The sequence below is a fragment of the Mirounga angustirostris genome, unplaced genomic scaffold, assembly GCF_029215605.1.
Source record: "Mirounga angustirostris isolate CCGP_5_RB_7025 unplaced genomic scaffold, mMirAng1.0.hap1 SCAF_6, whole genome shotgun sequence".
Classification (NCBI taxonomy): Eukaryota; Metazoa; Chordata; class Mammalia; order Carnivora; family Phocidae; genus Mirounga; species Mirounga angustirostris.
The window spans coordinates 6,975,801-6,992,755 of NW_026991714.1; the positions used below are offsets into that span (position 1 = coordinate 6,975,801).

The window sequence follows — 16,955 nt, forward strand, 5'->3', positions numbered from 1 at the left end:
AAAAAGATGGAAAAATATTCCATGCTCATGGATCGGAAGAATAAATATTGTTAAAATGTCTATGCTACCCAGAGCAATCTATACCTTCAATGCCATCCCAATCAAAATTCCAATGACATTTTTCAAAGTGCTGGAACAAACAATCCTAAAATTTGTATGGAATCAGAAAAGACCCCGAATCGCCAAGGAAATGTTGAAAAAGAAGAACAAAGCTGGGGGCATCACGTTGCCTGATTTCAAGCTATATTACAAAGCTGTGATCCAGCTTTTTTTTTTAAATAAAGTTTTTGGGGCTCCTGGGTGGCTCAGTCGTTAAGCGTCTGCCTTCAGCTCAGGTCATGATCCCAGGGTCCTGGGATTTAGCCCCACATTGGGCTCCCTGCTCAGCGGGAAGCCTGCTTCTCCCTCTCCCACTTCCCCGGCTTGTGTTCCCTCTCTCTTTCTGTCTTTCTCTGTCAAATACATAAATAAAATTTTTTTTAAAAAAATAAAGTTTTCATGGTATATCTTTTTTCATCCTTGTAATTTATAAATTCTGCCTTCTTTTCAGTGAATTGCATTTTTTTATTCCATTTTATCTCTTGTTGACTTATTAGCTATAAATCTTTTTGAAAATTTTATTTTGGTGCTTGCTTTAGGATTTGTCATGTACATCTTTAATTAAATAAAGTCTATCTTTAAGTGATATTATATCCCTTCACATATAAAAATCTTCCAACAGGATAACTTTCATTTTTTCCCTTTTCAGCCCTTCTGCTATTGTTTTCATGTATTTTATTTTTATGTATATTATAAACCCCACAGTATATTGTTACTGTTTTTGTTTAAATAGTCAATGACCATTTAAAGAGATGTAAATAACATTAAAACTCATCTTACATATTTACTATGTAATTACCGTTTCCAATGGGACATTTGCTGTCATTTTTATCTTTGGTCCTCTGTTCATAATGTGTTCTTTTCCTCTAGCTGCTTAAAAACTTTTCTCCTTATCACCTGTTTTAAGCAGTTGGATTATGATGTACTCCAGTGTAATTTTCTTCATGTTTCTTGTGCTTCAGGTCATTGAGCTTCTTGGGTTTATAGTTTCATCAAATTAGAAAAAAATTTCCACCATGTTTTATTCAAATACTTTTTTTGTCTTCCTCTCTTCTCTTCTTTAAGGAATCCATTTACATGTGTATCAGGATGTTTGAAATTGTTCCAGAACTTACTAATATTCTATTTTTTTGTTGATTGATTAATTGATTTTTTTGATCAATTTCTGTCAGTTTCATTTTGGATAATTTCTATTGCTGTCTTTAAGTTCACCAATCTTTTCTTTAATGTGTGATCTTCCTTTAATCTTATCCAGTGCATTTTCTCACACAGTCAAGCTTGATATATATCCTTTCTATATCACCTATAGCTCTCCTTATATTTTTATTTTTCTGTTATTATTTTTATTCAAGTATAATTACATACAGTGTTATATTAGTTTCAGATGTGCAATATAATGATCCAACAATTCAACATTTCTCAATGCTCATCAAGATAAGTGTACTCTTGATCCTTTTAATCTGTTTCACCCATCTTCCCCACCTGCCTCCCCTCTGGCAACCACCAGTTTGTTCTCTGCATTTAAGAGACTTTTTTTTTGTTTGTCTCTCTCTCTTTTTAAGATTTGTTTGTTCATTTGTTTTGTTTCTTAAATTCCACATACGAGTGAAATCATATGGTATTTGCTTTTCTCTGACTTATTTCACTTAGCATTATACCCTCTAGGTCCATCCATGTTGTCACAAGTGCATTCTCTTTATGGCTGAGTAATATTTCAACACTTCTTCTTTAGCCATTCATCAGTCGATGGACACTTGGGCTGCTTTCATATCTTGTCTATTGTAAGAAATGCTGCAATAAACATATGGGTGCATGTATCTCTTCAAATTAGTGTTTGCATATTCTTTGGGTAAATACCCAGTAGTAGAATTACTGGATCATATGGTAATTATTTTTTAAATTTTTTGAGGAACCTCCACACTGTTTCCCACAGTGGCTGACCTTGTATTTTTGAACATGTACAATATAGTTATAACTGTTTTAATAGTCCTCTTAAATTCTAACTTCTATATAAGTTCTGAATCAGTTTCAATTGATTGATTTTTTTCTCACTTAGAGGTTCTAGTTCTCTTCTTTACACACCTGCTACTTTTAAAATTGCATCGTACATGTTTACACTAAAAAATGACTCATTATTTATCTGAAATTAAAATTTAACTAGAAATCCTGTATTTCTCTGGGAACCCTAGATCCCCGTGGCCTCTCCATACTCTTCTCTTTGTCTCCTTGATTTGGGGAATCCTTTAGACGCTGTCTGAGTTCTCACTCACTGTGCTACAGCCTGACTCTGTCACAGCAGTAAGCTGGTGCCACTGTAGGACTCATCTTTTTTGTTCCCCGTCCTTTGTTGTCTGATATTCGTTGTATTGAAACCCAGTCTTTTGTATACTTTGTTCATTTTTTTGGTTGTTTCACCCAGGAGAGTAAGTCTGGTTTCTGCTACTCTGGCTAGAGGTGGAAATCCTTCTCAGAGGCTATTATTTTTAGCCAGAGGCCAAAACATGGTGCTGATGGGGGCCAAAGCTGGGTGTTCAGTCCCTTCATAGGAGAGTTTGTTGGCTTTGTGCCATAATTTTGTGCAATCAGCTACCTAGAAAAAAGAATGTTTTGGGTCACAGGTGGTACCTGGTGACTGTGAGGATGATTCAGCACAGTTGGGAAACTGATTAGAAGTGCACATCTGCTAAGAGGGGCATGGGGATGGGCCATGGGCTTATTACCAAATAAAAGGATAAATCAGCACACTGCATTATATTACATTACTTGTCAAATTTTGGACCAAAAGATAGGTGTGGCTGAAGGTCAGTGCTCAAGGGATTGGATGCTAGTAAGTTTGGAGGCAGGGCCAGGGAGAAAAGGCTGAGTCAGGGTGATCAAACTGGGGTCATAGACTTTGGAAAACTTAAGTCCTCTGTTTCCCTGTCCAATAATCAATTATGTTATTCCTACAAGGGGCAGGGAATCTTTGGAAATAAAAAGAAAAGTATTTCCTCTCTATTTTTCTTTGGTTTCTCTTGGTCCAGCCATATGCCGCTATCCTCTGGGAATGTCAGGAGGCCACATTCCAGATGAGGACATCACAGCTTCCAGTCAGTGGTCAGAATCCACAGCTGCCAAATATGGAAGGTGAGGTTGGATACCCCAAGAAAGCCTGAGTTCTGGGTTGGATCCATTTTCTGACTCAAGGGACTGGGGAAGAAGGGTGGTATTTGGTGGGAGCTGTAGGCGTGAGGGAAGGACATCAAGTGCACCTGTCCTGTATGTTTTCAGGAAGAGAATTCAGGGCTGGGCACCATGTGCTGGTCTGGCAACCCCATCCTAGTCACAGGGCCTTGCGTGGCACTGCCCACAACAGATGGGTTCATTGATGTGCAATGGGTTTGCTTTACTCACCTTCTCGCTATGAGCAACTGAAGGAAGCTGGCGACAGTGGTAGGTAAGGAGGTGCAGATGAGGTAGGACACTGGGAGCTAGGAGACCCGGTCCTCTTCTTAGTGGGTGTCTGTGAAACATCACTCACAGTGCAAAGCATCAAGGCTTTAAGCATATACTGAGGCCTCCAATAAATTCTTCCCTTCTCTCAACGATACCTCATAGAAGGGTCATCCTCATCCATAAAGAGTATGGTGGGTTCCTAGTGGCCTAATTGCAGGGGTCCTCTAAAGCAGTGAACCCCCGTGTCAAAAACTACTCTGCTTGTGAGGGCATAATCCTCCTCCTCCTGGAATCTAATTCTTTTGTTGTAAAGTGTTGATTTCTGTTAAGATGGAATCACCCATAAGAAAAGCAGCCTTAGTAAATCTTCCCCATAATTTCTTAGTATGTGAAAGGTGAGAGTGATGGTTGGTGGGGTTGGGCGAGAACAGCAATGAATAGGTGACATCTGTGAGAAAAGGCACATTCTAGGGAAGAGGGAAAGTGGTAAGAGGCTCCCAAAATAAGCCTTATACTGATTTCACAATTTTGCTCACTGGTAGCTCAGCTTGGAGGTAATAAAATGAAACCAGATTATTTACTACTCCCCTAATGCACTCCTACCCCTCACTCTCATCATGGATTCCCATGGCTTTTTGCTGGGCTGCCATGCCCATCCTGTTGGTTAAAATTCCACTGCATTACATAGCCCACACTGGGGATCTTATGATCCCTCTTTCCTCCTTCCTATAGCTTCATATCCAAGCAGGGGGTGGCCACCCTTGTTCTGCTGGGACTGAAAGTGGAAAGGGGTGGTAAAATGACTCATGGGGTAATATAGGGTAGAACGGGTTTTACTTCCCTTGAGGTCTTTAAATCAGGATGTGAAATAAAGACTACATCTGATCTGAAGGCCTCTAGGCCCTGGTGGTAAGTGTCTCTCTGGGTTTCATAGTGCCCCGGAGACAGGGGACTGACTACAGGTGGTGGCAGTCAGGCCAGAGGGGAGACCCGAAGAGTCTTTTCAGAGTGGGGTCCCAGCCTGCTCTCTCCCCTCAGGATGGGGCAGCTTCTTGCTGTGGATTGGTAAATAACTCTAGTGTCATGGTTCCTCTCTGTCTCTCCAACCCCATGTCTCAAGGCTGGATTCAGAAGAAGGGGATGGAGCCTGGTGCCCTGAGGTTCCAGTGGAACCCGACGACCTGAAGGAGTTCCTACAGATTGACTTGCACACCCTGCACTTTATCACTCTGGTGGGGACCCAAGGGCGCCATGCTGGGGGCCATGGCATTGAGTTTGCCCCCATGTACAAGATCAATTACAGTCGGGATGGCACTCGCTGGATCTCTTGGCGGAACCGGCATGGGAAACAGGTAGGAAGAAGAGACATCCAGACCCTGAGATGTCCAGGACCATATTTTGACTTAGGCTAGAAGAGGAAGTACGCAGGCTGTCTTATAGGTATGTGCATGCCCTTGTCAATGTGTGACTGAAGATGAGGGAGGGCAGGGTGGGGGGACCGGGAGGAATAGCAAGGCTGCTGAGAAAGCTGAAAGGATACATTCTGCTCCTTCAGTTCAAAAGAGAGGGTCCGTGAAAGGGGTGATGAGGAAAAGTGAGCATAACCTCATATGAGGCATCGTCCTGCTCTTTCTCTTCTCTCTTCTCAGGTGCTGGACGGGAATAGTAACCCCTATGACATTTTCCTAAAGGACTTGGAGCCACCCATCGTGGCCAGATTTGTCCGCTTCATCCCAGTCACTGACCACTCCATGAATGTGTGCATGCGGGTGGAGCTCTATGGCTGTGTCTGGCTAGGTAGGTCTCCAGAGAGAAAGCTTATAGACCTTATTAAAAACCCCAACCCCTGGAAAATAAAGGCAGACAAGTCAGAAAGGTATGGGATTAGTAATCTCTAGAGTGAAGCGATTCCCTCTGGGTCAGAGTCAAGAAAGGACATTGTTCCTCCACCAAGGCTTGGTGCTCTACACACTAAATGATGCATTCTGAGTAATTTCACTGACTGCCACTGAGGAGTGCTCCTCGGTGGTGCTCCCTTTGTGCCCAGATTGAGTCCTGTGCAGACACGCTGAACAAGACTGCACCCTTGAAGTCTCGTGTGGCTCCCTGGGATGGTTGGTCTGAGCAGTAGTTGCCTCTCCTTCCTAAGGCACTGACATATCTGTGTTTCCTTTGGCAGATGGCTTGGTGTCTTACAATGCTCCAGCTGGACAGCAGTTTGTACTCCCTGGAGGCTCCATCATTTACCTGAATGATTCCGTCTATGATGGAGCTGTTGGGTACAGGTAAATTCTGGGAAACTTTGGTCATCAGAATGGGAAAGTGGCCACTAGAAGAGAATAATATTTTAGTTTGGCTTGGGATTAATAATTAATCAACCAGTCAACCAATTGGTGTTTATTTAGACCCTGTATTAGGCATTGTTGAAATAATGTAGATGAAGTAAAATAGGGATTCTTTATTTGCAAGGAACTTAGATCCTATGTTTGGGAAGACAGGGGAAACAATAAATTACACAAAACAAGAGCTGACATTGTAGTATAGTTCTAAGTATGGTAGCCATAATTTTTTTGACCCTTAAAACAGGAAATATGGTCTAACACAAATAGTGGCCTACTTATGGAGACAAAGGACCAGAAGAATTGAAGTTATAAGTATACTAAATTGGACAGGTCAGGAAGTTCAGGAAGAATGAACCCCATATATGTAAATGCTTTGGCAGTCGTGAAAAGGAGACTCGTAAGGTTTATGATAAACAAGGAGAGTTTCTAGGATGATATGATTTAGAGTAGAGGAGGCAGGTAGAAGGGAGCAGAGGAAAGGGAACAGGGCTGAGGACAGGAATGGCCTGACTATAGCAGAAACTCGAGCTGGGAGCAGCAGAAAGGGCCAGTGGGTAGTCCTTAAATGGGCCATGGTGGAGGAAACTGATCAGACACAGTAGGAATTTAGGGTTGGATGAGAGATGTTCCTACCTATCTCACTTCACCCTGAGCCTTGCCATTCTTCTAGTCCACTTTGACACTCTTCTCTCTCTTAGCTTGGTCTTTGTCTGCAAAGATTGAGCCTGGGAGAGAGGTTATGTTCAGACTAGATGATAGAGGTTTCTAGTGGTTGACAGAAGATGAAATTAGTCTCAGGAAGAGGAGTGAGGGATTACAGCACTTCCATTGTTTTAAGTATAAAGAATAAACTCCTGCCCCGCCCCCCCCCAGCTGCCATCCCCTGAGTGAAGACCTGACTCATCCAGTAGTCGATTTCCAGCTACTTCCTTTCCATCTGCTTAGTCACTGTTGCTCCCCGTTCACTTAAATTGTCTGGGCATCATTTCACTCAGCTGCTCCCTAACCAGCATTTATTCAAGGCATAGAGAAAATCAGAGATCAGTTGAATTCATTTTAGGTTAATAAATCTTTGCTAATCCACTGTTGGTACCTACAGTGAATTTGGCCAGACTTGGTAGGTATTCAAAAATATAAAGAAGTCCTGGATCCTACCTTTAAGAAGCTCACAGTTAGGAATGAGGACTAAACCAGGATACAAATTACTGTGATACAAGCATAAGGGTAAGAGAAATCTTATGAGTGCTCTGGGGTTCAAAGGAAAGAGTAAGCTAGGGTAGGAAAGCACAGCACTGGGAGTGAAAACACCTGGATTCATGTCATCAAAGTTACTTCCATTTGCTTAAGTGATAAAAATGTATAAGAAAAGCATTTTGTAAAGGTAAAGTGCTAAATACATGTAAGTTTTTATCTGATTTGGAAAACCAGAAAAGACATGATGGACTGAAGTGGGCCCCAAACGATGGGTGGAACTTTCACAGGTAAAGAATCTTGAAATGGCATTTGAGGCAGAGTGAATAGCATAATGACAAAAGAATCACACTGTAAAGTTTAGGGGAATGACTGCTAAAGATCAATCATTTAGTTAACCACCAGTCATACTTATGTAGCAAAATAGTAGATGAAAAGCATGATTGGAAAGATGACGTCATATTTTGGAGGAACTTGAATGTCAGGGCCAGGAGGAGGAGTTGTTTTTTCTTCATCAACATAATCATCAACAGAACAAGTCATTGAAGATTTTTAAAGCTGGGGAAGGACAAGATTGGAACTGTGCTTTAGACAGATTAATCAAGCAGCTTGCAAAGGTTAGATGTGAGTGATAAGAAGAGGTGATGAGGGACATTTTCTAATTGCAATCTCTGTCCGATGAAAAGAATGAAGGACCAAGGCCAAAACGGGAGGAGGAGACATTCACGTAGGGACCATTTGCAATCTGATTGGGTGTAAATGAGTAAAAGAGGTAGATGAAACCTTGGGGATGGCATTTATTCATCAACAGTCCTATTTTGGTACATATGGTGTGCCAGGCACTTTCAATGAGCCACTGAGCATGAAAGAGAATATAATGGGCAGGAATGGGAAACTTAGGTGAAAGATTTAGTTTAGAAAGAGATAGTGATGGATTTAGTTTGGGATATAAATTTAAGGGACTGGCAGGATATTCAAATGGATAAATAAGGCAGGTACTGGTAACAGAGGAAAGGTCAAAAATAATTGCAGAGATTTCGACACAATCACCTTCCACTTGGTAACTGAGGTAGTGGGGTTATCTCTTTGGAGTGTGCCTGAATGATGAGGTATAAGTACCTGATTCAGAGTCTTGGGAATAGATAGTTTTAGTAGCAAAAGTTATTTTTTTAACTAAAAAAATTACAGAAGTAGTACATGCTTGTTATAGTAATTCTAACAATTCTAAAAGATACGAAGTAAACTGGGGGAAGTTTTTGTCCTTACCCATCCCCATTTGATTTAATTTTGACTAAAAGAAATTAACTTTTCATTTGTGTTGCTTTTCATAAGTTTCATGGGGATTTATTGTTCTGGGGACAATGGGAAATATATTTATTGCAAGTAAACTTATGTTCTCCTAGCCTTCTGATCTGTAGAGAGAAGAAAAAGATGGCAAATCCTTGGAAGGGAGATCCAGGCTCTGGTCACTGTGGATAAGGCCAGTCAAATTTTATAATTTGCCAAACATTTGTCAATGAACAAATAAATTTAAAAGTGTTTCTGTAAGGCTGGCATAATCACTCAATTATTTTTTTTTTTGTGAATTGATAACTTTTTACATTACCTCAAAGGGCACATGTATTATTGCTTGAGGGTGAATATCCCAATCTCTTCATTTGGGAGACTCCTGACTTAGAGTTTAGAGCTTGAAATGCAGAGCTTAGGAAGAGAGAAGTCCCAGTGGAGAGTTCTTGCTCTGTGTCTCCATAAAAAGAAGCCAAATAGAATAGAAACCCAAAAAGAAATAGCCAAATTAACATAAATACACAATCATCCCATATACCAATCAAGAAGAGCCTTACAATCAGAAGTGGAAAGCCTGCCAAGCTAGAAAACAAGACTAAATCCAATGCCTGAGACCCTCATGTAATTCATGCATTTTATTCCATGAATCTAGTATTCTACAAATCTAATTAAAATTACATATAAATTAGTATTTAAATTTGCCACTGATTATTTTTTTCCTCCCTTTAGTTTGACATCAAATTGGGTTGTTGGATGTGGGGTAGAAGAGGGCATGACTGGCTTCTCTGGAATTGACTCACTGAAAAATGATAACACACAGTCAAAGGAGAATCAGAAAAATTTCCAACAAGCTCTGGGACTATTTACTGAGTGATGGTCAAGTGCTATATCTACTATAGTGTTCATTCTATGCATCCGTCCATCCATTCATTTACTCGTTAATGGATTAATTAATCAAATGCATTTGATAATACTGAATTATTATATAAAAACATTATATTCAGTATACAAGAATAGGTAAGGATACAATAGATTATAGAAAGCTTTTCTTATAAAATGATAAAATATTGTTTAAAAGCTTTGCTACTAAAGGAGTAAGCATTGAGTATTTTGTAAAATTCATTTATATGAAATTCTTTGTTCTCCATTGATGCCAGGATACATGCATCAATACTATAAAATATACTGGATTTTTCATAATCCTTCGACCTTCAAGATAATCAACTCTTACAAAACCCGGGGTAAAGAAGCTGGGAATAAAAGCTCTTCTGTGAATGTGCAATTAATTCCAGGTTCCTCTCTCCCTTTGCCTTCTCTTCCCTTGGCCTGAGCAGCATGACTGAAGGGTTGGGCCAGCTGACAGATGGGGTGTCTGGCCTGGACGACTTCACTCAGACCCACGAATACCATGTGTGGCCGGGCTATGACTATGTGGGCTGGAGGAATGAAAGTGCCCCCAGTGGTTACATCGAGATCATGTTTGAATTTGACCGCATCAGGAATTTCACGACCATGAAGGTCAGTGGTGTTAGGTGTGGTGGAACGTGTCCAAGGAAGCCAAGATAATGGTGTAGTGAAAAGGCATGCTGGAAAGAACCTTGGGTGGTGTCAGCAGAACTGGATTCAAATCAGTATTTTGCCACTAACAAGCTACATGCGGTTCCAAGTCACTTCATCTCTGGGCTTCTTGCTTCATTTGTAAATAAGGGGGTTAGACTAGGTCACTATTTCTCAATGTTTTCTGTTATTGTTCCAACATGAGAGTCTACATACCATCAGGCACAGTGGGTCCAGTGTCTAGAGCCCACAATACTTTGAAGACCTAGCTTCTTTTAACATCAGGGGGAAAAAAGAACTTTTAGGGTCAAACATCATTTTCATCTGTTTAACGACATGGTTTTAAAATACAATTTTAATTTTTTTTATGGAGGGAGGGGCTCACAAAAGCAAAAGTAAATAGGGCCCATGGAAATCATTTTATGGCCCTGCCCAGTGCTCCCCAGGGACATCCTTTTATCAGTAAGCCTGGCTCATTGCCACCCTAATTCTCAATGGAGGAATTGAGAAATTCTTTGGAAATTGGAAAATTGAGAATTTGCATTTTTTCTTTGGGATCACTTTCCACACCTACCCTGTTTCTTCCTCCCCTGGGCACTGAGAAATCTTGATAGAAGGCTCTGCACTCTTCTGTTTCCAGAGTTCTTTGTTTCCTTATCTATTGCAACAGCACATCTGTCTGGTTGTCCTACTATATTTCAAGTTCCTCCAACTTGAACTCTAAGCTTGAGGAAGACTGGGGCTTAACAGTAGAAAGTCCTTTGTTGAATGTAAAGGAGACCCCTGAAGTATTTGTGGTTCATGTATAACTCTTACTGGTTTATTGAGGAGCATGAGAGGACTCCAACATGAGGCCCAAGAGAGTGGGCAAGTGAATTTGACCTCACACATGGATCCCTGTTTATCTGTTATTTTCCCTGTTCATAGATGGGTACAGAATATTAATGGCCAACAAATTGGTGATGCTGCCTCTATCTAAATCCCCTTGGGATGATTTGCAGTTCAGTGGAGGAAGGCACTATTTATTTGCAAAAGGAGGTATGTAGGATGAGATGAGGACCCAGAAGAATGAAATCTGTGTTATCATTAAGGGTCCCTAGTAAATCAAAATTTGTTAGTCTTGGCACAAACTTGGAGCCAAAGAGGAAATCCATGTCTCTTATATTACCTTCACATGTTAATGTGATAATATCTCCTAACTGGATTAATAGCTATTAGTTAAATGAACAAACATTTAGGATGAGAACAGAAGGATCAACATATGCCCATCTGCCTGTATATTGTTCAAGGACGGCTCCTTGGCAGGTTGTAAAACGTAAGTGTGTGCAGTTGTGTGTGACTCATTATTCTTCACAGGGTTTTCTGGAGGGAGGAGGGGAATATGCATAGTGACAAAAATATACCTCCAAGGAAAATTTATTTCTATTGCCGAATAGTGAGATATCCACATGAACCTATGAACAAGTGTCTCAACTCATAAAAACATACCATTGGGATAATTTTTAGTCTCATAAATAATAAAATGTATTTTAAGCTCTCCCCAAAGTTATAATATTTAGTCAATAGACTTTGATCTTCCTGAGTCCCCCGTAGCTCCTGTTTAATTAGTTTATCACAGGTCAGAATTATTCAAAAGCATATTGTGCAGTAAGTAGGTGCAAGAAGCTTCTAAGAGCTGTCTTATGGCCAGTCCTCTTGAGGCCAAACAAGTTTGTAGCATATTTTAATTTTTCTGAGACAAAAAAAATAAAAGATGACTTTCAGGTCCTTAATATCTTCTAGAAAGTAGTTATTGGTTTCTAGGCAAATTACTGTGATTCCCCCCACCCCTTAAATACAGTCAAAATATTCTATTGAAATATATTAATGTCCTTTTAAAATGTATTTATTAAATAAATATGTAAATCCACAGGGGAATGAAATTCTATACTATTTATTTGCATTCCAGGAGAATTTCCAAAACATCTGTAGGAGAGATTACTACCTCCCCCACAGGCTACTTATCCAACACTTTGCAGATTGCAAAAAAATCTGAAAAATCTATTGAAGCTCTAGATGGTATTTTTTGGATTTTTTTTTCTTAGCCTTGCTCCATTGACTTGTGCTCAGTAAACCGGAATGGTTAATTCATCCCAAGGAAGACGCTAATAGATGTTTTCATCATTAGAACTATTTACAGGAAAATCCAAATGGAGAAGTTAAGGCAACTTGCTCCATTTCTGTGTGGCGTGGTACTTGCAAGAGCACTGGACTAGGAATCTAGGGTTCTAGACTCCATTCTGTTGTTGACGGGCCATAGGCAGGTCACACCTACCTGGGTACTAGCTCATTAAGAAATAGAGAGTCAGAGTAGGTGATTTTATTCTATTCTTTCAGAGTATCTCTGCTCATTTCTTCGATCACAACATTTCTACACCCACTGCTGCTGTTTCTTCAGCTAAACATAAATTCTCAACAGTAGTCCTGTAGTTGCCATCCAGAAAGCAGAGGAGGGTATCAAAGACAGTTGAAGGGTTACAATGCAGGGCCTAAGCAAGACATTAAAATTCAAATAGCAAATATGTTCCCAGAATGGCAATGAGGCTTTTCCAACCTATGAGGTCTTTTAATTCAGGGGCTAGTGACCAGTGAAGCTCCATTTTCCACGTACAACTGAGCCAGAGGAAATGTGAGTGAACTACCACCGGGGACCTGACCTAGTTACAAATATGTACATTCCATTTTTGAAGGATGTTGAACACACCAAGGTGCTCCAGATGACCGTTGTGGGTTCTTTGTTTCTTATGACCCTTTTAGTATATGTGCTGCCAAAGCGAGCACTCTTATGACCCTTTTAAAAGCCATACAAATACCCTGGTGAAAGAGTCAGGGCCGCAGGCAAGAGGATGCAAGCTACTTTCCGAAAGACCTTCTTTTCTCATCTCAGAAAATATCCCTAAGGAAGATTCCATGCCCTCATCAGAAGGGCTTGACCTAAACTGAAATTCATTAAGACAGATTATTAAGTCTTGTGTCTCTGGCTAAAACATGCTAATACACGGCCCCTGAAATTAGATTTCTAAAGAGAAAGATGAAATTGTTTTGGAATGTGTGTGAGTTCAGGTTTCTCAACTAAACCTGTTGGAAGGAGTAGACGGGCTTTAGCGCATACCTGGGAGGAACGAGGAGGGAGGGCGTCGCCTTACCTCAGCCCAGAATAGCTTGGTTCCGGGTGGACAGACAGTGTGTTGGGGAGGGTTAGAGATGTGGGAGTGTTAAGGGCAAGGAAGGCCCTCGAGAGGATGCTGGTCCAGCCCTCACTTAACTGATGAGGCGACAGGAAATGAGGTGGCCGGGGACACACAGTTGCAGAGAGGGGACTGGGGGAACCGCCCCGGTTTTAGAGGGTCAGACCGACGTATCACGGCCGCTGTGAAGAAGATGGAAAGGCAAGTCCAAGAGACCGCAGAGCAACTATTCACCAAGTGCGGGGCTCAGAGAAATGGGCAGATGGGAGATTTTACCAGGTTAGGTTGCCCTGTGTCCCCGTGCCACTTTTGGGTGTCAGCCTGTCCCTCACATGCCTCCTTCTCTGCCAGGTCCACTGCAACAACATGTTTGCCAAAGGTGTGAAGATTTTTAAGGAGGTGCAGTGCTACTTCCGCTCGGAGGCCAATGAGTGGGAACCGAACTCCGTGTCCTTCCCCCTCGTCCTGGACGACGTCAACCCCAGTGCTCGGTTCGTCACCGTGCCCCTCCACCACCGCATGGCCAGCGCCATCAAGTGCCAATACCACTTTGCTGACACCTGGATGATGTTCAGTGAGATCACCTTCCAATCAGGTTGGGAGCCGGGGGGCCTCCTGTGGAAGTGGGAGCAGGGTGGTGAAGGAGGCAGGTGCGTGCTGGAGCTGCTCATTGGCGGGTATCTGAGGAAGAGGGTTGCACGGTGGTTTCTCATTGGTGGATAGAGGAATCTTCCGCACGACTAGAATATTTACTGGGCTCTCACGTATTTGTTTAAAAGGCATGTAAAATAAAGGATTAAAACATGAGAGCACAATGAGTTAAAACGGTATAAATTAAGCCAGTTAAGGGGAAGCACACTATTAAAATATTTAAATGAAAATTTCTAAATATATACAAAAGTAGAGAACAATGAACCCTCGTCAGTCTCTCAGCCTTACTAACCACTGATGATGTGCCAATCTTGTTTTATATATTTCTCCCTTTTCACTGTAGTATTTTAAGCAAATTTGAGACATTATTTGATTTCATTACTAAAAATTTGAGAATACATCTAAGAAAATAACGTCTTCTTTATAAGCATCATGCCTTATAAGCATAAAGCATTTTAACATCTAACACCATTTGTTAATAAGTAATTCCTTAATATTATCTAATAGGCTGCCCACATTCAAGTATCCCTCATTGTCTAATATTGTCCATACAGTTGGCTTGATCAAATTCGGATCCAAATAAGGCCCTCTTGGGGGATTTCCTTTATTATATTCCTAAGTGTCTCTTTTAATATAAAAGAGTCCTTTAAAAAAAAAATCTGTTCTGGTTTGCCTGATTGCTTTTTGTGATGTCATTTTCTAGAGCTTGTATCTTTTGTCATTCCTGTAGACTGGCAGTTATATCTACAGGCTACTTTGATTCAAGTTCAATATTTATTTTTGTCAAGAATTTTCATAGATAACGCTGTGTCCTTTTTTGTTGTTGAAAACAAGTGACATTAATTTTAATACATTTAATTTAGCTGTGTCCTTTGAACCTCATCATAGATAATGCTGTTGAACCTCATCATGGGGATGTAGTGTTAGATTCTTTCACCTTTAGTGATGCTAAGGTTGATTTCTGGGCTCAGGTTATCCCCACAAACTGGTGACCACTGCTTGAATTACTTATTTCATTAGGGATTGCTAAATGGTGATTTTTCTGCATTCCTTCTGCATTTATCAGCTGAATTTCTTCTGACTACATGAACTTGCTTACTCTGAGATACAGTTCACATTGGAAGGGCAGAATACATGATTAATTTTTTTCCCTTCATCAGTTTTCAGAGTTGATGCCCTAGGCACCTTCAGTAATGTCTAATGAGTTTTGTTTTTGTTTTTCATACTTGTTTTGCTTTTTAGTATCATTACGGACTCATTGCTTTTTTAAAATAAATTCAATATGTTTAATCAATTGCAATTATTAATTCTTTCTGATGCTCACATTGTCTTGCATTTGACCAGAGCACACACCTTTAAGCTGGCTCTGTGTTCTTTGGATCTGACCCTATAAGCCTTTGATAAATGTCTTATTTTCTGGAAGAACAAAATTACCCAAGTTCTTTTTGAACGTTTTGTTCCAGATATGAAGCCAACCATTTCCTTAAGCAGTTGTGGTTCCTTTTAGTGGAGAATGGTGCTTAGAGACCACAAACTGGACAGTAGGGATTGTGCTGAGTCCTGAAAAGTTCAAAGGCATTTAGGACATTGTCTATACCACTGCAATGTAGATGGGGTACAAAACCCACACAGCAATTTTCCAAAAGATGCTCCAAGTGATACCAACAATAAGTGATCAAGAGAGAGGTCAGTAGAGAGTGGCTTTTTAACAGAGTCAAAAGAGTGAGCCTTGCACTGGACCTGGTCAAGAAATATAGGCGAAAAATAAGGGAAGATAGGAGGAGAGACTAATGTGAAGATAAAGCAAAGACCCCATGCTTCCTGGCTTAACTTTTATTTTTTAAAGTTTTTATTTATTTATTTATTTTAATATTTTATTTATTTATGAGAGAGAGAGATGAGCAGAGGGAAGGGGACAAGCAGACTCCATGCTGAGCATGGAGCCCAACATGGGACTTGATCCCTGACGCTGAGATCATGACCTGAGCCGAAATCAAGAGTTGGACGCTTACCTGACTGAACCACCCAGGCTCCCCTGATTTAATTTTTTTTTTAAGATTTTATTTATTTATTTGACAGAGAGAGACACAGTGAGAGCAGAGTCACAAGCAGGGGGAGAGGGAGAGGGAGAAGCAGGCTTCCCATGGAGCAGGGAGCCCGATGCGGGGCTCGATCCCAGGACCCTGGGGTCATGACCTGAGCCGAAGGCAGACGCTTAACGACTGAGCCACCCAGGCACCCCCCCGATTTAATTTTTAAAAGAAGAGAATTTCAAGATGTTTTGCTCACTAAGATGTACAGATAAGGAAATAGAACATCTGTTTAGAAAAACAGGTTTGGCGCCTCACTGCCTTCTGTTATAAAGATTTAATTTAAGAATAAATGGATTGATTATTTTACATGAAGTATTTATTAAGAGTAGAGATTATTTAGATGTTCAAAAACAGTGTCATTACACTGTGTTAACTGGAAGACCACAGATTCCCATCCATCCTCAGGGATTCTATTCTCTTGGCAGAGTAATTAGTATACTTACCCTGTTATAACCAATTGCAGCTAAGGACTACAGTTTTTGACTCCTGGGAATCTCTTGAGTTTTAAATCTGATATCATGACAATGTTCATTTCCATTGGAGCCTGAGGACTCAACGCAGAAAAGTACATGTAGATGCTAGAAACCTCCCAATTTGTGTAATATTGCTAAGAAGAAGAAAAATTAGGACTTATGGAGAGCATGCTTCTTGAAGGGAAATGCATATTCTAATTCTGACCTCCTTGGTTAGACAAATCAGAGGGGAGAATGAGTTGCCAACGTCAGTCTAGCAAATATGCTTTTGGGGTCTAGTTTTAGAAGCTTGTACATCACAGTAAAGGACACCCCAGTATCAATAATCTACCTATAAGGGTGAAGGCTTGATTTATAAATTAAAGGGCTAGGTCAATGAGCATAGTGAAAACAACTTAATTTCCTTGAAAGAAAGAGCCTCTTAGCACTATGTCTGTCCCATGCCTGCTTACCCATCATGTTCTCTACATTTTCCTGAATTTGAGTCTGACTTCCTATGCATGCTTTATGATAATGCATGGTCACAGCCCACTGAGCCACTCTTTCTTAAACTTTTTTTGTACCATGACACCTAGTATCATTTAAACAAACATTTTACAA

General features: G+C 40.5%; 1 protein-coding gene across 2 annotated transcripts in view; it reads left to right on the forward strand.

Annotated features, from left to right (window-relative positions):
- Window positions 1-16,955, forward strand: part of DDR2 (discoidin domain receptor tyrosine kinase 2) — a 152,227-nt gene that overhangs the window by 113,767 nt on the left and 21,505 nt on the right. For both annotated transcript variants that reach the window (XM_045876802.3, XM_064593831.1), the window contains 6 exons: window positions 3,123-3,225; window positions 4,655-4,886; window positions 5,184-5,331; window positions 5,714-5,819; window positions 9,689-9,872; window positions 13,490-13,733. In XM_045876802.3, coding sequence (XP_045732758.1) covers window positions 3,123-3,225; window positions 4,655-4,886; window positions 5,184-5,331; window positions 5,714-5,819; window positions 9,689-9,872; window positions 13,490-13,733 — 1,017 coding nt within the window. The remainder of the gene's footprint in view (window positions 1-3,122; window positions 3,226-4,654; window positions 4,887-5,183; window positions 5,332-5,713; window positions 5,820-9,688; window positions 9,873-13,489; window positions 13,734-16,955) is intronic.